The sequence below is a fragment of the Fukomys damarensis genome, unplaced genomic scaffold (genome assembly GCF_012274545.1).
Source record: "Fukomys damarensis isolate Sample0158 unplaced genomic scaffold, DMR_v1.0_HiC HiC_scaffold_39, whole genome shotgun sequence".
NCBI lineage: Eukaryota > Metazoa > Chordata > Mammalia > Rodentia > Bathyergidae > Fukomys > Fukomys damarensis.
Genome location: NW_022900951.1, coordinates 115366924 through 115386581, shown reverse-complemented (window position 1 = coordinate 115386581; position 19658 = coordinate 115366924). Strand labels below are relative to the sequence as shown.

General features: G+C 37.5%; 1 protein-coding gene across 15 annotated transcripts in view; it reads left to right on the top strand.

The window, feature by feature from the left end:
• The window catches only part of Mcf2 (MCF.2 cell line derived transforming sequence), a 74190-nt gene extending 55149 nt beyond the window's left edge, over positions 1–19041 (top strand). For 7 of the 15 annotated variants that reach the window (XM_033760257.1, XM_033760255.1, XM_010640514.2 and 4 more), the window contains 9 exons: positions 4863–4955; positions 6317–6442; positions 7156–7377; positions 11041–11133; positions 12201–12279; positions 12801–12867; positions 14077–14186; positions 15704–15816; positions 18367–19037. In XM_033760257.1, the coding sequence (XP_033616148.1) occupies positions 4863–4955; positions 6317–6442; positions 7156–7377; positions 11041–11133; positions 12201–12279; positions 12801–12867; positions 14077–14186; positions 15704–15816; positions 18367–18399 (936 nt within the window). In that variant the 3' untranslated portion in view covers positions 18400–19037. Of the gene's footprint in view, positions 1–4862; positions 4956–6316; positions 6443–7155; positions 7378–11040; positions 11134–12200; positions 12280–12800; positions 12868–14076; positions 14187–15703; positions 15817–18366 lie in introns of all 15 variants that reach the window. The other 8 variants (XM_010640512.2, XM_010640513.2, XM_033760253.1 and 5 more) reach the window with 3 other exon arrangements.
• Positions 19042–19658: the final 617 nt, after the last annotated feature.

Sequence of the window (19658 nt, the reverse complement as noted above, 5' to 3'; positions counted from 1 at the left end):
TATTCTTTCAAAAAACCAGCTCTTTGTTTCATTTATTTTTTGTATCGTTTTCTTAATTTCAATTGCATTGATTTCTGCTCGGATCTTTATAATTTCCTCTCTTGTTCGAGCTTTGGGTTTTTCTTGCTCTTGTTTTTCTAGGAGTCTAAGTTTCATCGTTAAGTTGTTTATTTGAGCCCGCTCTGTTTTCCTAGTGTGGGCATTCAATGTTATGAATTTTCCACGTAGAACTGCTTTCATTGTGTCCCAAAGATTCCTGTATGTTGTATTGGCATTCTCATTTATTTGTAAAAACTGTCTAATTTCTTCTTTAATTTCCTCTGTAATCCATTGATTGTTTAGGAGAGTGTTGTTCAGTTTCCATGTGCTTGTGAAGTTTCTATAGTTTCTTGTGCTATTGATGTCTAGTTTGATTGCACTATGATCTGATAATAAACAGGGGATGACTTCAATTTTTTTGCATTTATTTAGACCTGTTTTGTGAGCCAGTATGTGGTCTATTTTGGAGAATGATCCATGTGCAGCCGAAAAGAATGTATATTCTGGTTTTTGGGGGTGGAATACTCTATAAACATCTATTAAGTCCATGTGTTCCAAAGCTTGGTTCAGTTCTATTATTTCATTGTTGATTTTCTGCCTAGTAGATCTGTCAATTTGTGATAGTGGGGTATTTAAATCCCCCACTACAATTGTATTAGTGCTTATTTGGTTTTTCATGTTACTTAATATTTGTTTTATATAGTTGGGGGCATTTATATTTGGTGCATATATGTTTATGATTGTCAGCTCTTCCTCTTGAATTGTTCCCTTTACAAGGATGTAGTGTCCTTCTTTGTCTCTCTTAATGAGTTTTGGTTTGAAATTTACTTTATCTGAGAATAAGATTGCTACCCCTGCTTTTTTCTGGACTCCTGACGCATGGAGAATTGTTTTCCATCCTTTCACTTTCAGTCTATGGACTTCCTTTTGCACTAGGTGTGTTTCTTGTATACAACATATTGTTGGATTTTGCTTCTTAATCCATTCTGCCAATCTGTTTCTCTTGATTGGTGAATTGAGGCCATTAACATTGATGGTTACAACTGATATATTTTGACTTATTCTTGTCATGTTTTTGTCCATTTGTTGACTCTTTTTACTTTTTCTCCCATCTCCTTTTAGTTTCTTGCCTTGCCTATTTGATTTGGTCTGTTGGGCCTCATGTTATTGTGAATTTCGTTGTCCTTTTCTAGGATATTGTTTAGAATTCCTTGCAGTGCTGGTTTGGTGTTCATGAAATTTCTCAGGTGCTCTTTGTCGTGGAAGTATTTTATTTCCCCATCTATTTTGAAAGAGAGTTTTGCAGGATACAAAAGTCTAGGTTGGAGATTCTTTTCTTTTAGGACTTGGAATACCTCACTCCAGGCTCTCCTTGACCTAAGGGTTTGTGTTGAAAATTTTCCTTTCCTTTCCTTTGCTTTCCTTTCCTTTGTGATCTGTTTCTTTTATGTTACTGCTTGTAGTATTTTGTTTTTCTGTTGGATTTCTGGAAGCTTGATTATTATATGTCTAGGTGTAGATTTTTTTTTGATCATGGCTAGTTGGGGTTCTATATGCCTCACTTATCTGTATGTCTAATTCTTCCCTTCTGTTTGGGAAGTTTTCTGTCATTAATTCTGTGAAGAGCTTTTTTATATCATTTGTGTTTTCTCCTGTTTTTTCATGAATTCCTATCAGTCTTATGTTATTTTTCTTTGTATCGTCTAGGAGTTGTTGGATTGATTTCTCATGATCCCTTACTGTTTTTAATAGACCTCTTTTTTCACGGTCACTGACTGCTATCCTATCTTCTATATCTGAAATTCTATCTTCGCAATCTTTTATTCTGTTTCGTACACTTTCAATAGAGTTTTTAATCTCCTGGATATCTGTTTGAATCTGTTTTATGGATTCCATTTCTTTCCTCTGTTGGGCATTCATTGTTTCCATGTCTTTCTTATGCTGAGTCTTCATGGCTTCTATCACAGTCTTGAGCTCATCTATTTTTTTCTCAGTTTCTGCTCTAGAGTCTCGAATCATGACTTCTATTTTGCTCATCATCTCTCTGGCTAGCTGGGAAATTATTTCTGATTTGAATTTTTCTAGAGCCTGATTGATCAATTTTGTTACCTCCTGTGCTATGGGTCCAGGGAGTCCTGTTGGTTCACTATCAGACTTTTCATCCTCATTTGTCCTACTATTTGCTATTGGTGAACTGGATATCTGTTTTTGTGTCTTGCTTAAGTGTTTTCTCATTTTTATTTTTATTGTTGGGTTGTCCTTCTTTAATTTCTGGGTATTACTTAAATCTTCCTAATATAGTTGCGTTTTAGCTTTTGAGTTTCTAATGACTCATAGACATTCTCGTTTTCATAATATCAGAGAAAACAACTCTTTAAATCAATCACCACTCTTTGTCCCAATTGATACATTCAGCAGCCCAATAGGATCAGGCACAGCTTGCCAACTGACCACTTGTGGTAGTCATTAATGTATCACCTTTAACTCATGTGAATTAAATTAATTTCAAGAAGCAGCTCATAGTATGTTTGCAGTGAATATGCTTTTCAATATGGCATCTTTACCATTTAGGATGGGGGGTTCGACTTAGAACGAGAGGATTAGATAAGTGAAAGAATTAGAGCAGGTTTGAAGTGAATCCAGAGGTTGTAGAATTACCTTACTATCTTTACAAAGCTATTAACTTCAGGGGGGATAGAGAGAGTGCAGGAATAAGGACAAGAATATATCCCCTTAACAATAACAGGCGCTTGCCTTCCCTTGAAGGTACAGAGCCATGAGTGAGGTAAAATGACTGGAGAAAAGAACATAAAGAGAAACCCCTCCTAAAAACAAAAAATAATAAAAGAAGAAGTCTGAGTTAGGGCAGGAGCCGGAATAAAAAGGGAGATGAGAGACAATATGGTGGAGCAAGAGACTGAGTAGGAGAGAGAGGACAGAAAAAAGAAAGAAATTTTAGGGTGGAATGAGGAAAAGAAAAAAAGAGAGAGAGGGAAAAAAAAGAATTTGAGGGGCCTCTTTCAGACTGTCTCTGTTCTCATATTATACCACATGTACAGCCATATGCAGAACCGAATCCCCTGGTCTTAGCTAGCCAATGGCAGTTCCCCACGACTGAGACTGAACACAGTCCACAAGGCCTAACTTGAGTTTCCCTACCCTCAGGGTTGAACTCCACTCAGTACTATTACAGGTTTCCCCTGCCTTTTCTTTAAAGATGTTCAAAGTTGGGAGCTCAGAAAACTACCCTTCATGAGAACCTATGCCTCTGCAGAGTTGGTCGAAGGACTGTCCCAATCAGGAGGTTTGAGAACGGGGGTGGGGGGGAGGTCGTGGGGTTGTTTCAAGGGCGCCCGCGTGGCTACCTTCCTTACTGGGTCTGTTGTAGCGCAGTCCAGGAGGTCCCACACCCGCCGGGTGATCTCAGGCAGGCAGGCAGCTGAAGAGACCCCCTCTGGGGTCTTTTGGTCCTTGCTGGGTCTGTTGTCGCGCAGTCCGCTGGGTGATCTCAGGCAGGCAGGCAGCTGAAGAGACCCCCTATGGGGTCTTTGGGTCCTTGCTGGGTCTGTTGTCGCGCAGTCCGGGAGCTCGCGCATCAGCCAGGTGATCTCAGGCAGGCAGGCAGCTGAAGAGCTATTGGACTGTTTTCTGCAGTGACTGTCCTGTTTCACATTCTCACCAACTGTATATGAGGGCATTCACTGGTCCACATCCTCACCCATACTTGTCATTAACTAATTATTTCTTAAACATACTTTGAATACTCGTCTTTTTTTAACCCCACATTCTTCTTCTACTTTCAAAGGTATTTGGTATCTAATACCTGAGTCTCCGTGAAGGGCACAGGGGCTGAGTATGCAGAGATGTGCTGTACATAAATTGAGCTATTCCTTGCCTTTCCCCTGTGCTAACTTGATAGTCATTTTTCACCAGCGTGTTCAGATATTTATCACTTCTCAGTTTGGATTTCAATTCCCAGACTTGATCAGTATTTTCTCTTTTCCCATCTTCTTTGGGCTTTTTCCTGGAGAAAAATAGATTTTCCGTTATTTCAGTTGGGTTTTGTGAATGAGGAGATCTAAAAATATGCATCTTTTCACCATCTTTAATGATAAATTGATGCATTGTATTTGAATTGGATTGTGTGTTGGATTTTATTCATATGCACTGGAGGGTCCTGGATCTTATTCAAATATATCCTTTCCCACTTTCTGTGTGTTCTGCATTTCCTATATGGCCATTTTCCATAAGCAGCTCCATCTTGCCTTAATTATTAGCCCTACAGTGTTTCTAGACCCAGGGTCATGACCCTTATATTTATAGTACAGTGAGTCAGTTGGAGGAAATATAGCACCAGTTGACTAGGGCTGTATTTTTCTTGTAATCTTAAAAAAGTCACTTCTCATACCTAGTCTGATTTATATTTAGCACACCCTATTCCTTTTCTGGACATTGGCTGTGGAGCTGAGGCTTGTATTAATTTTCTTGTATATACTGAAGAACTTTTTAATCACACTAATATATTGTAATTCCTTGCTTTGTCACTTTGTAATTATTCCACATCAATACCAACTTATATACAAAAAAGTTTTGAAATACTTGAATTTCCTACCTTCCAAATATTTGAAAGTGTTTGCTGTAGTTATTATCATGACTTACAATTTCCTTTCCACAGAGAATAGGATTTTCTGACCAGATGTTCTTTGAAATAAATGTAAGAAATATTCATGTTTTGGTTCTAATCAATGAACACTTGGCATTTTCACAGGTACATGTTTTAATGTTTTAATTTAAATTTATTGATAATTATCTTCTAATGACAGGAACGTCAAAGAAAATTAAATCACAGGCTTGGTCTGGATTCTTATTTACTCAAGCCAGTACAGCGAATCACTAAGTATCAGTTACTGTTAAAGGTAATTACACGAAGCATGTTTCTTTCTTTACTTACTTGTGTGGGTCAGATGTGACAAAGCCATTTAAACGGAAGTCTTTGGGAAACCAGTACACTGGCTTTTTGGAGAAGGGAAGCAGATTGAGGAGAGGGAGAGGATAAGGAGAGAGAGGCAGAAGGATTGAACACAAGATATAATGTGCGTGTTTGTGTGTCTCTGTGTGTCTGTGTGTGTGTACACCAATTCCCCAAAACAAATGTAACTATTATGTATCAGGTATACAATAAAAAAGGAAGTCATTGGCTGGAAGCACTAGAAATTAATGGGCTCAATAAGTAGGAAGGCTGGAGTTGGCAGTAAAATCAGTGCACTGTGCATTTTCAATGACTACAAGGTGCAGCAGTAAGTATCAACCCAGAGATATCTTGAGCATTAGCTATTTAATTTTCTATACAAGGTGCAATGATTCATGCAGAGTGTTGTACTGAAGAACTTTTGATATTATAGCAAGATCTAGAGTAACATATTTTTATAGTTTTGAGATTCGATTTCATATTGACCTTCTCATTGAAAAATGCACATGGCACTCCCCTAGTGTAATGTGAAAGGATCAGTAAATTTGGTGTCAAGCATAAATATAACTTGACTTGTTTTAAAATGTATTTTCATCTCTATGCTGTATGTATTATGAATGTATCATGAAATGAATGTGGTTGTATATTCAGGATAAAAAAGCACATGTGTAATAAAGCTAATGTGCCTTAAAAGTTAAACTCTAATGTGTCTTCATAACTACTACTCCTGAGCTCCAAATGTTTTTTGTTTTTTGTTTTGTTTTTTGTTTTTGTTTTGGTACCTGGGATCAAACTCACTACCTTGCACTTGCAAGGCAGGCACGGTGCCACTGAGCTAAATCCCTGGCAAGGCCTGTTCAGTCACTATTTTTTTACATTGTTATTAAATATAGTATTAATGTGACAAAGAGCATATGAAAGAAATTACTCTAAAAAAGTGACATCATCTTTGGATTCATTGCCGGGCATGGTGGTGTATGCCTATAATCCCAGCACTCAGGAGGCTGAGGCAGGAGGATCGCTGTGAGTTTGACACCAGCCTGGGCTACATAGTGAGTTCCAGGTCAGTCTCAACTACATAGTGAGACCCTGTCTCAAAAAAAAAATAGTGACATTATCTTTGAATTCATGCTTGAAAGCATGTTATCCCAACTTCATTTATTTCTCAAACTGTTTTAATATTTGCCTAATATTAACTTTTTTTTGTACCAGGGATTGAACTTGGGACCTTGCACTTGCAAGTCAGGCGGTGGAACAAATCCCCAGTCCTGCCTAATATTAACCTAAATGCCTGACTTCTAATTACAGGAGCTGTTGAAATACAGCAAAGACTCTGAAGGATTTACTCAGTTACAGGAGGCACTTGACACCATGCTGGATTTACTGAAGTCAGTTAATGACTCTATGCATCAGATTGCAATAAATGGCTACATTGTAAGTAAATCTTAATAATTTTGGGAATTTTAGAGAGTAAGCATATCAATATCAGTTTCTTACTCTCCTGGAATCAATTGAGAAATAGCATGTAAGAGACAGAAAAATGGAGATCAAAATATTAGCGTTTTTACTAATAGTGCTAAGTGAAAATTTGGCTTCTGATCAGCAACCAAATGGCTTTGTAACATTCTCCGTGTCCTCAGTGGCCTACTCCCAAGTCTAGACCTAGGGAGATCATGCTTAAGGGAGTATTGAGGACCCCTGAGGAGACTGTTGTCTCAGAACTGCTGTTTGCTCTAGGCTGGGATAGAGATGAAAGAAAAAGATTAAATCTCCGGAGCTTGCAGCCTTTTAATAGATTGGCTCCACCCAGTGGGGAAACTTGGGGTGGTGAATGTCACTCACCAATGTGGAGAGATGGGCAGAGATGGTCTAGCTGAAATATCTCTGCATGGAGTTTATTGGTAGGGTAGGGGAAAGTAAATAAGGGAAAAGAAAAAATATGAGAACAGCAAGTCTTTTATCCTCCATTCCCCACAGTAATTTTGTACATCTGAGATTCATGGCGTGTATCACATAAGAGGTTATAATAAATTCATACAAATTATGCTTCAGGGTTTTAGTAGGTCAAGCGAAACGCTGAAATGCTGATGTCAGGAATCTGACTGTCACTCTGCCTTGTACTAATGGTCTTTGCTTTTCTATTCTAGGGAAATTTAAATGAGCTCGGCAAAATGATAATGCAAGGTGGATTCAGTGTTTGGTTAGCACACAGGAAAGGTGCCACAAAAATGAAGGACTTCGCTAGATTCAAACCAATGCAGCGACACCTTTTCCTTTATGAAAAAGCTCTTGTGTTTTGTAAGAGGCGCACTGAAACCGGAGAAGGCTCTGATAGATACCCGTCATACAGTTTTAAGCACTGTTTGAAAGTAAGACACTTTGCACTGTGTAATGTAATATTAAAACTTGTCAATTTTCATCAGCACATGCTTGTCATACATAATTATTACATTCCTTGTGTGGAGTTGATACATGCACATAACACATCTTAACAACCACAACACCCCCATCTCTTGTTCCTTTTCCCTTTTGCCAAAGATCTATTTCTCTTTCTCCTATTATCTCTCTTTTATTTTTCTCTTTAATGAGGGGCTTTTATACTTTCGTCACACATTGCTTTATTTGTAGGAAATCTTAAGTAGAAGTCATATAGAAGTCAGGCAAAGCAGAACTTCTGTGCTTGAATTGGCGGGGGGAGCACAGAACTTTGATTCCTTCCTCCCTCTTTTCCTACAGTCCCAAGCATTCTCCAAGGGGCTCTCTAGTGTCCTGCAGAACACAGTTTGAAACAACAAGGAGCGTCCCAGCCTCCTGCATGAACATTCTCTTGCCAGTGGCACTGACTGAATTCTTGGTCATGCCATCCAGGGGCCTTTTAATGTTACGGTAGACACGAGGAGGAAATTGTTTCCTACTTTCCTTCAGTGCAGTTCAAAATGGAGAAATATTATGTGCTTAGAATATGTCACCTCCATGTCTGTACCTCCTCCATCCCCAAGGGCCATGCTTCCTGGGTATCCAAAGGCACTCACAGCTACATTCTCTCCAAACCTGCTCTGTCCTATCCTTCAAAACTGTCTTATTATTTCCTATAACCAAAAACTACCATTCTGTCCTAATATTAGTTTGGTATTAAAACGAGAGCAGTACCATTTGAGGAAGTCACTGGTAGCCCAGTAATACTTCCAGCTGGTTTTGCCATCAGACACGAGGAACTTCTCATTCACGTGGGGCTGTAACTGGTGAATTTCATATTTTTTTACACCCAATGAAGTTTACCTTTCCATTTTTAAATTCTAAAGATGATATAACATTTTTTTAGAGAACAGTCAGAAAAGACCGAAAATACTTGCCCTTACTTCCCCAACCTGTATCATTGTAGCCATTTTTTATGAGCATGTTCTTTTATACTTGTCATCACCAGTATATTTAAGAGTTGATAGAATTCTCAGCAGCAGTTCTGAAAAGGACGGGTGACGCTGTCCTGCAGTTGGTTGAGGTATTCGTGTAGGGAGGCTACTAGAGAAACTGGCCTTGGTTTTGATTCTTCCTGTATGGTCACCTGCCCTGAGTTACTCGTAATAAGACACTCACCCTGGGCCAGATCCTCCTACTGTCTTAACCTCCCCACCTCACTTCTGATTCTACAGCAGCTTCACAGCTTTAAAATTCCAGCCATCTTCATCAAAAATACCCAGTTGCTCATTTAATACTAACAGTCCACCTCTAATCCCCCAAATTTCTAAGAGTCTTTTATGTTTCTCATAAACATGGATTCAGTACCCAGAAGTTGTACTCTCTTCCAGATAGGGTTTATCCATGCACTTATTTTTGGGGAAGGTACTTTCCCTTCACAGGCAGGTTTAATCCAGATTGATTAGATTCACCTTTTACTTGTGTGTGGGGGGGGGCTAGTTACTGCCTAATGGAACATTTCTGATTTTTATTGATATTTTACCTTTAGTATGACATAGTTATGGTCATGCCAACAGAATGTTTCCCAAGTACAAAGCAAGGAGGGACCAATGTTGGGTAATGAAGTTGAGAGAATTGAAACTGTAGTAGTTTCCATAGAAACGAGTGAGAAATATTTCAGTGGAAGGTAGAAACTTGGGCTTGGTGACTTATTAGATATAGGAAATAAATTATACTTGATACTGGCAGAAAAATCTGCTTAATTTTTTCCTTGAGTCTCTGATAATTCCTAATACCCTCAATTTAAAAAGTCAATGATGCCTGCAAGGCTTTAGGCAAGGATTTCTAGGAAAATGGCACTGGTGGTAAAAAATGGAAAGTAGGATATTTCTCAGGCGTTACTGCACTTACTTCCTCTTGCTTGTGTATCATGAGACTCCAGCACTGAGCCATCTCTGGCATGACTACTCAATATGGCACTTATCAGATAGGGTGATTTATGTCAGAGTCTTGCCTTGATGGAGAGGACCAGCACAGACCCTTCGCTACTGAGTGTCTTCTAGATCTTGTCTGGACTTCACCACAGCGTGCTGGAATCCCAGGGCCTGATCATGTCCTTCTATATTTTGAGGACGTGATCAGGCCATGTTGTATTTTAAGTGAGCCACTTATCTGCAAATGAAAACCCTCTCTAAGGTCAGAGTTAATCAGATGGATATGCTGAGTTCTTCAGTTCGTGCTTTATTATTATTACCTATTACGTTAATTTAGCAAACGTGCACTTATGGCTACATTCCTGAGCAACTCCAAAATCCACTTAATAATCACATGCTATATGTTAGCAGTGAAAACTAATAAAAATATTGCAGTTTATATAAGGGAAAGAATCTACAGCAAATTTGAAAACCTCATTATGCGATCTGAACAATTAGTGGATGCTATGTAATTCTTCTCTAAACTGTATGAAACATGTTCTTTTTATTTTATAAGTGAGGAAATGGAATTTCAGAAAAGTTCAGCAACTCACAGCGAGACACATAGCCCTTTCTCACTCCAAACCCTGTGTGCTTTCTAGCTTACCAACTACTTAAGATAAAACCGTGTGATGAAACATAATCCATTTTTTTAAAAGATCGAATGTGACATTATTATTCATCTTACATCTGAATATTTGAGCAGAAGTAGGTTAGAATGGTATAGTAAGACCCCAAAACTATTTGGGGACATTTTCAAAGTAACTGCTGACTACACTCAGGATGGAGGCGCTTTCATTTCCAGGCATAATTGCTTTTCTTTTCCTTAATAGAGAATCGACTAACACTACCTTTAATACTTATGTTTTAATTAGGGCCATTTAGGGGGCTAATGAGTGGAGCAGAGTGAGACAATCCTTCGGATAATTAGATAGGAATTGGAAGAAAAGGAGAAAGGCAAAAGAGAATATAGAAGGAAGTAAAATTGCCCCAAATGGAATTAACCAAGGTATCAGCAGCAAATGGTGAAGAAGAATGTACAAAGAAAGCACAAACATATGGAGAAGAAAAGCTGTGATAAGAAAGAATGCATACAGAAGTTTTAGTGGCTATAAAAAGATATTACTGACTCATGATTGATGTTTTAGTTTCTATAGTGGTTGGTTCTTCTCTGTCCCATAAAATGGCTGTATCTAACTTAGAGGAATTCTACAGAGATAAGTGATACATCTGTAAGATTAATGATCTGCAAATAATTACTTGAACTAAATCATTTAAATGAACTTCAGGTGGTTCTCTCACTGATGTTTAATTAGTTTGACAATAGTTTGTTACAATAGTGTGTAGTTGATTTGTAATAGGATTCAGTCTTAGATGGGCTACTTTGGCTATTTAGATTTTATAACATTTGTGTCAGTCACTGCAATGGAGCTCACAATCCAAACTATAAAGTGCGTAGTTCTATGAGAACACTTAAGTTCTTGTGCCAGGTGTTCTTTTTATCATTTCATATTCATTGAATATTCAATGAATGTATTTTGCCTGTGATAAATTCTGTTCCATTTAGAGTATGATGTGGTAGATGTAATGTAATTTCATAATCCAAATAAAACGCTTATCAAAATTTTGATATATTTGTTATAGATGGATGAAGTTGGGATCACAGAATACGTAAAAGGTGACAACCGCAAGTTTGAAATCTGGTATGGCGGGAAGGAGGAAGTTTATATCATACAGGTTGGTCATCATAAAATTATTCTAGAAACCTTAATCTACATTGAGATATAAAAGTTTGAGTTGGTAAAAATAAGTTTGCTTATATTTCAAAATATCTCATTCTTTTCATATAGATCCCTTGCATATTATTTGAGTATTTTTAGTGCTATACTTAACACTTTTTACTATAGCATGTTTTGTTTTAGTTAAGGTAGTTTCATTTGAGGTGTTATATGGTGCTTGGCATTTTCCTAATTACACTGGGAGACTTATCAACTGTAGCCGACAGCTCAGCTGGTGCATCTCTGATCTCAAGTTTCTAGAGTTACGGAATTGTCATGGTTCGGAGTTCCTCTTGTTCTCAGCATTCAAAGGGCACCTGATTACAAGACATGAGGACGTGACAGCTCTGTCCAGAAGAGCTGCAGAGTCTCCCATCTTTCAGGGAAAGTGAGAGGAATCAGAGTATTGCAAGAAGTTGTTGCCATCAGTATTCAATAAATCTTTGAATCGTGCCTTGTGACTCCTCCAGCGGCTGTCATCTGTTGCAAATGTGCAGTGCTTTTTCTTTAATTTTGCACTTAGTGACTACAATCCCTAAAAATAATTTGTTCTGCTTTGCTTTAAGATGTAATACTTGGTAAGATTTGACAAACCTCTCCTGTAAGTAATGGGAAGATATTTAAGGAAGCATTCATGTTTCATCAGTCACTAAGATTACTTTGCCTTCAATTTTATTTTCAGGAATAATAGAGCTTGCTTTACTTCACCACAATAAGACAGACATATTTATATTTTCAAAATAACCTTCCTGAAAAGAGAAACATTAATGAAATTATATTTTGTATTTCACCCAGTTATTGTTGTTCCACTATTTAAGGACAAATTTGAAATGATTTCGATTGTATTATTTCATCCAATCTGATAGCTGATGGCTAGCTTCTTAGAAGTTTTACGAAGCGAAATGCTAAACTTTGTATATGGTGTTTTGGGAGCAGATCATGTTTGATATATTTAATTACATTTGTTCTGTTATAGAAGCATTGTTTTTAAAGAAAGTGTACCTTACACCCTTTTTACATCTTTAGGCTCCTAATATAGATGTGAAGATGTCATGGTTAAAAGAAATAAGAAATATTTTGTTGAAGCAACAGGAGCTTATGGCAGGTAAATTCAAATATGTATTCTTCAGGACAGGAAATACAATAACAGCTCATTGCCTCAGATTTTGTGGAATTTTTGCAGATAATGGGACTGATATTTATTCTATTTATAATGAGTGGATTTTAAAGAAATAAGTGGGAAATTGAGATTCAGAACGTAATTTAGATTATTTTATACTACAAAATAAACCTTAGTGCTTCGCAGTTGAGAAGCAACGCAGTGATCTGACTGTGTTAATTTCCAGTCCCTCGAGTTGCTTAGGAGCGCACGTAATTGGTTCCTGATAAGGTTGGGATAGAGACCTGGTCCCAGTTCTAGACTGGGTCTTCTTGAATAAAGTATGACGATGTTTGGACCTTTCCCAATTCCAACGTTAGACTAGCCTTCCCTCTGGTTATTTCAAGTCCCTGGAAGCAGCGTGCACACACAGCATGAAAATGAATGAGAATATGTCATTGGCTTTCATGGAAGTAAAAAGTGTGACTTCTGAATGATACTTATATAAGCTCTGTTGTATTTCATAGTTAAAAGACAGATGCAACAGGATCAGGTAACAGAACACAATCAACTTTCTCCTCAGCAGAATGATGAGTAAGTGATAATTCTTTAAGAAATAGCACTCATACAATCTTATCTTTTCTGTGTGTAATCGGAAACAAGGTACAGTATCTCAGACAAAAGAAGACCTGCCATTTTAGCAATGACTCATCTGATTTCACAAACATCGTTATCCCAGTTCTAGCCATGTATTTAATGATGCCTGATGGTCATAAACAGTTATCCCTCAGACTGTTTTTCAAATCTATTAAAATGCTTTCTTCTCTTAGTATTATCACAGGAAGCTTTGCAGATAGGCAGGCAGTAAAAGTGGTTGCACTCATGGATTTCTTGTCCAGGTATTTTTGGTTACCTTCAATCTGACTAAAGAAAGAGTTGTAGGAATGTAGAAAGAGATCAGATAAAGGACTGGCTCCCAGCTTTCAGTCCTTTGATGGAGAGTACATACTGGTGATTTGGCCTTTCTTCCTGTTTAGAGAGGTGGCTTAAATCCTGGGAAGGAGTCGAGCTTAGACACAACTACAAGGTCCCACATTGCTGCTGGCTTATAGAGATATGGCCTTTATATTCTACCTTTAGGAATCCTAGAAAGTAGAATGTCCACAGAACACTTGTGTATATGTAGAAAAGGTTTCCACAGTGATTCCAGTCCTGGCAAAGAGATCAACCATGCAATACCTACATGATGGAGGGATCATTTAATGACGTACAAGAAATATTTTTTTTTTCCTTTTTTCCTCGTCATCTTTCAGAAGTAACTAATGTCAGAGGAAGTGCCACTCTGAGGCTCATCTGGGGCGTGAAGAGGACCCAAGACACTACTATTCTTTTATCCTACATTATAAAGCAAAGATTTTACAGTGCATGCAGGAGTTAGCTTAACAGTAGCTGGTACAAACTCAACAGTATGGGGTTTAATCCACAGTTTCAGGCTTAATCTTCATTTATACACACCTTCCTAATTCATTAAAGATAAAAGTCCATAGAGCCATGGGGATTATACACAACATACCTGCCTTGGATCTAGAAGGGCCTCATTCTGTCTTTGTGTAGGAGAGAATCTGCTGGCTTGGGTTTTAGGATTTAGGCTTTTGTACATCATGAGCTATTGTCATGCAGCTGTTTGAATGGACTCTCAGACATTGTTCTTACACATGATATCGGTGGAAGACACAGTGTTTAACTTCTTACTATTCTTAGAGTGCATAGAAGCTCACTTACTGTTATTCATTACTGTTTCAGAAAACCACAGGCAGCTTCTGTAAGTGTTGAGGAAACTGAATTGGAGCACACTGGTGCTATGGTGGAGCGCAGTAAGACTGTCGTGTCAGTTCAGGCAGAAGCAAATGCAGGTATGTGTCATGGTCATCCCAAGATGAGATTCATAGCTGTGCAAGTTCTTATTTCCCATTGCTAATTTGAAAAATCTTTCCATTTGATGGGCACCACAGAGCAGTGGTTGTCAAAGTGTTGCTACTGGAGCAGGAGCATTAGCATCACCTGGAACTTGATTGTTAAAGGCATTTTCTTTGGCTCTCTCCGCCCCAGACTTTCTCAATCAGAAACTCTAGCTGGGCCTGAGGCCCAGCCATGAGAATTTGGACCAACCTCTATACGATTCTGATCTGTGTTCAATATGGTAGCCCTTGCAGTAGAGGTTGCAGAGATGACTAAAACATACATTGGTCTCAAGCAATACACTTTTCAATACTCTTTTTTTTTTAACAGAGAAAGTCATTTATAACTGGAATGTTTATTGTTCTTATGAGAATTGTGTTATTTGAAGTGATTTTAAACATTTATGTAATTCAAGAAATGGTAATGTAACATGATCTGTAAGCTCCTAATTGTGCAAAATATTGGGCATACAGTCTAATTAAAATACATTTGGCAAAAATGTTTATGAAGTTAGGAACGTAAAAAGATAATTCAACAAGCAATTCAGATTAAGTGTGTTAAATGTCCCAATAGGGAGGTACAGGTGCAGTAGAAGCACACAGTAGGGTCCCCTAAACAACTGGCATCAGCAGCATAGACTCCTCAGGGGAAATGCCAAGCAGAGTGCCCAGTACTCAATACTTAACCTGGAAGAGTTTCCCAGTAGTTGAGAAACAAGTAATGGTAACCTCACTCAGTTTTCCATTATCCATTTAAAGGTCACTTCCTTCAAGTTGGCCCCCAGAGTACTCAGGAGAGGACCTAGTATCAGTGCATATATTTGACAGGTGTGGAAACCAAGTCAGAGAAGATTGCCATGACTTTTCCAAGTTCATGTGAATAGTTTAATGTGGCCAAGATGAGATTCTGGTAGTTTGTAATTTAGACTGCTTAATGTAAGTCAGTTCATTTTTAAAAAAAAAATTAAGTACCACCCACAATTCAGGGTTTTAGAGGGCATCTAATGTGTAGTTCATGATTTCTACCTAGTAGGAGAGATAAGCCAAAATAATAATATCAGGTAGAAGCTAATAAGCATTGTTTGAATGTAGCCAATATAATTTTGTAAGAAAAGGTAAATATTCTCTAAACCGTTAACTTAATATTTTTAACAACTCTCCCACAAACCCCAGTGTGAAACCATTCTTTTTTTTTTTTTTTTTTGGTACCAGGGATTGAACTCAGGTCCTTGTGCTTGCAAGGCAGGCCTTCAACCGCTGAGCTAAATCCCCAGCCCTGTGCAACCATTCTAAAAAATAAAAGGAGAATGTGACAGTTCGGGCATTTTCTCAGAAGTTCAGAAATTCGCAAATAGTAGAATCTCATGAGCAATTTTGTTATATAGTGCAAGAGTGTTCCAATTAGTTTACTTTTCACCTCATAGTGAATCAGCACCTTTAAGTAATGGCTACACTCAACATTTTTCTTGTAGTTTGGACTGAGAAGTCACAATCTGCAGAAAACCCTGAAGAGCCTCAGGAATGGCCAAGCACCTATTTCTACTCCACTTTTGATGGCAGTGAAGAGGGAAAAAGACGCTTAATGGTTAGTAGTGACATCAAAATTGTTGAGGCAGTGTTATTGATGAAATAGATGGGACATCTAGAGGCAGTCTTTTGTCAGTATCTTAAAGACGTTAACTATAGCCCATAGCCAAAACATTTGATGCATAATTTTTGTTTTTCGTTTTTTTTTTTTATGTTTGTTTTTTGAGACAGGGTCTCACTATGTAGCTGAGACTGACCTGGAACTCACTATGTAGCCCAGGCTGGTCTCTAACTCACAGCAATCCTCCTGCCTCAGTCTCACGAGTGCTGGGATTACAGGCATGCGCCACCACAACTGACTTGACGCATATTTTATAATGAGTATTCATTAAATACTTCTTTCTTTACGTAGAACTCAACTGAGCTATATACTGGGAGCTCCACTGAAAATGATTAAATAGTCAATCTTGCCAAATGTCTATAAATTGACCTCCCTTATCTTTTTTAATAAATGTAAGGTGTTTCTTTCAGTATTTCTCTTTATGTCTGTAAGATTTTCTTTATATTTTTATTTTAAAATAATTTATGATTCAAAAAACTAGGCAAAAATAGCACAGAGCATTCCTGTATACACTTCACCTAGGTTTCCCTAATGGTAACGTCTTGAATAATTATAGTAAATTTTCAAAACTCGGAGATTGACATCGGTAATATCCACAGACCTTATTCAAATAGATTTCACTAGCCTGGCGTGGTGGTGTACACCTGTAATCCCAGCACTCGGGAGGCTGAGGCAGGAGGATCACTGTGAGTTCTAGATCAACCTGGGCTACATAGTGAGTTCCAGGTCAGCCTCAACTACATAGTGAGACCCTGTCTCAAAAATAAACAACAACAACAAAAAAAAAACAAAAAACAAAAGACAAATAGACTTCACCAGTTTTTCATACACTTATTTATGTGTGTATGTGTAGCTCTGTGTAATTTTATCCAGTACTGTGTTTTTCACGTAGACACAATGAGAATGAGAAAATAAAGAAGATTCAAATATACCATAGAAATCAGTGTAGATTCCAGGTTGGAAAATATAGGAAATAAAAATTACATGTCAAAAATGACTTCCTAACCTCTAGGGAATGTATTTTAGCAAGTTCTCAAAAAATGTGCTAATGATGCCAAATATCAGCATATTAGAGCAAGCAGAGCACTCTGTAAAATTAAAGGAAGTTGCCTTAGGGCAAATGTGTTTCATAGAAGAAATAGTTTCCAAGTAGTTAAACTCCTACTGGGTTATCAGAGGGGCGTTTGGACCTCTGAGGGGAAATTCCTGCTTTTCAGAAGGCACCAGCTTGGAGGGTGGAAACACTGCTTTGCAGTGGACTGCTCCTTGTTGTTTTTCAGAAGAACCCATTCATTTCAGAAGGTCTAATGTTGGAGTGAGAGAGTAACAGCATGGGTAATCACAGGACTGCACAGCATTGACTCTGAAATCCTTTCTTTAAAAATGTAATAGTCGTTTTTCTTCTGATAATATGATGACCATAATACATATTTGTGAAGTAGCTTCTAGTTTACCAAATGATTTCTCAGTTAATATTAGCAGTATTAGTGTGAGAAAGGCCAGAGTCTCTTACCTGTAATTTACAAGGGGGAAACTAAGACTCAGAGATGGCAAGATATGTACAGTTAATTGTCTAGAACATCAGTTCTCAAATTTTGAATAAAGGAATGTTTTATATTCTTAAAAATTGAGAATACCAAAGAACTCTTACTTATACAGGTTACATCTAATGATGTTTCCCTTACTATAAATTAAAACTGAGAAATAAAAATTTATTTCTTTTACACTATTAATAAACTCATGGTAAATGTGTATGCATAACATTTTTACTAAACGTAACAGTTTTCAAAACAAAAAAATAAGTGAGGAGAGTGGCATTTAAATGCTTTTGTAAATCCCTTTCGCATCTGGTTTAGTAAAAGTCTCATATCTGCTTTTGCATTCAGTCTGCGAAGCTTTCACACATCAGGCAGCCTGTAGAAAACTTTTGTTGTATGTTTGTGAGAAGATGACTGTGAAACAAGCAAATAATGCTTGACTTTCGTATCCCTTGAAATGATCTCAGGAACTCCTAGAATCTGCCTCCCTCACTCTGAGGACCACTGGTTTTGACTAGTACTAAAGAGATTAATTTCCCTAATTAATATTATCTGAGGATGAACTGGATTAGAGTAGTAGGTAGTTCAGATGTGATCAAAAAGCCAGAGCAAGCCAGTTTGTGTTTAAGCATTTGTTATAGATGACCTGTGAAGGAAGGTATTGTTGAGAAATGAGCTTTCAGTAAGCATTTTTCCAGCTACAGAGCCACAAAATAGAGTAAATATGCAAAACTAATTAATGTTTTAATCACAGGGGATGGGAATGCAGGAAACCTGTTAGTTTCCTCTTCCAGTAATGCTCTGAGTTGTGCTACTAAGGAAATCTTAGAAAAGAGCAATGCGGTGCATTGTATCCCCAATCCCAAAATAAAGTTGGAATGAGCTGCTCTCTTTGGGCTTCACTCCATTAACTTGAAAAAGGAATTAATGGGTTCTACTTCCCTTGTAGAGACCCCTGTCGGATATGGCTATCCTATATTGATGAAGCTACTATGTCAAATGGCAAGTAGCTCTTGCCTGCCCGCTCTTCAGCCCATGTGGATAAAATACTGCTCAAAAGACGTTCAGCCCAAACGACGTGGATGTTATTTTCAGGTTATTTCTTCTGGACTTGCAAAGAATCAACAGCACATCATTTTTTCTTTTCTTTCAACCAGTTTTAATTATGGTACTCTTTTATCTTTAAAATAGTGTATTCAATGTATAAGATATTCTGCTGGACAAATTCTCATCTTAACACTTTTGGATTTAAAATTCTTTCTTCTCTGTATCTTTGTAACCAAATGCAATCCGTGTGCCTTGGATTATTTAGCTTATTATGAACTAAGTTAAAATTATGGCTGCAAAATGATTAAGGTCAAGTAAAGCACAACATTATTATTTAACAGGCTTTTATTGGATCTAGAGCTTTTGTGCCCATTATTTTAACCTGTGCAAAATGATACAAACTTCAGAAACCCTTTTGGGGCCCTTAGTAAATTCTGTTCAAAGCTATCGCCTTTTGTATGCGCCAAGATAAAATTTTCATAAGAGTAATTTACAAATAATTGTATTTAAAATTTAATATTTTCCTTCTTTTTCTGGATTTATGCTTATAATTCATGTAACAAATTAATTGTGCTCTATTATTTTCTGTACATTTCATGCTGTAATTCTCTTTTTAAAAATAAAAATAAACTCTTCAGGTTATATAAACCCAGGTTCTGCTTTGTTTTTCTGTCACGAACTGTTCAAGTTTGTTCTTGCAAAGCTGTTTCAACTACCACATTAACTTTGAAGTTAAGTGACTTCTTTTATGTCATAGAGAGCAGGCAGTGGTGCAAAGCAGTTTTACAATCCAATTTGTAATAGAATTTTTCAAAACAACTTCACAGTCTCCAGGGAAATATAAAGCCCTAGCAGGCTGCAGGAAGAGAGGTTCAGAAGACCTCCTGATTAGAAATGGTGATGTCATTTAGCTTCTCCGTGAGAATGCTGAGGGTCAGTGATAGGTATGTTTGCAATGCTTGCAGTGACTTCTGGATGGTGCACATGTGTAGCTAATTAAACGTTTCTGCTTTATCTGTATCTCTTTTGTACAGTCTTCAACAGCAGAGATATCACAGGGATGGCTTTCGGTTTCATTGCTTCAGCCATGCCTATATAGCTCACTGAGAGGAATGTTAACCTTTGGTGAGCGAAAGATGCTTTGAAACAATAAAATGCTATGAGCCTGCATGGTTTTTTGTGATTTATCTTTGG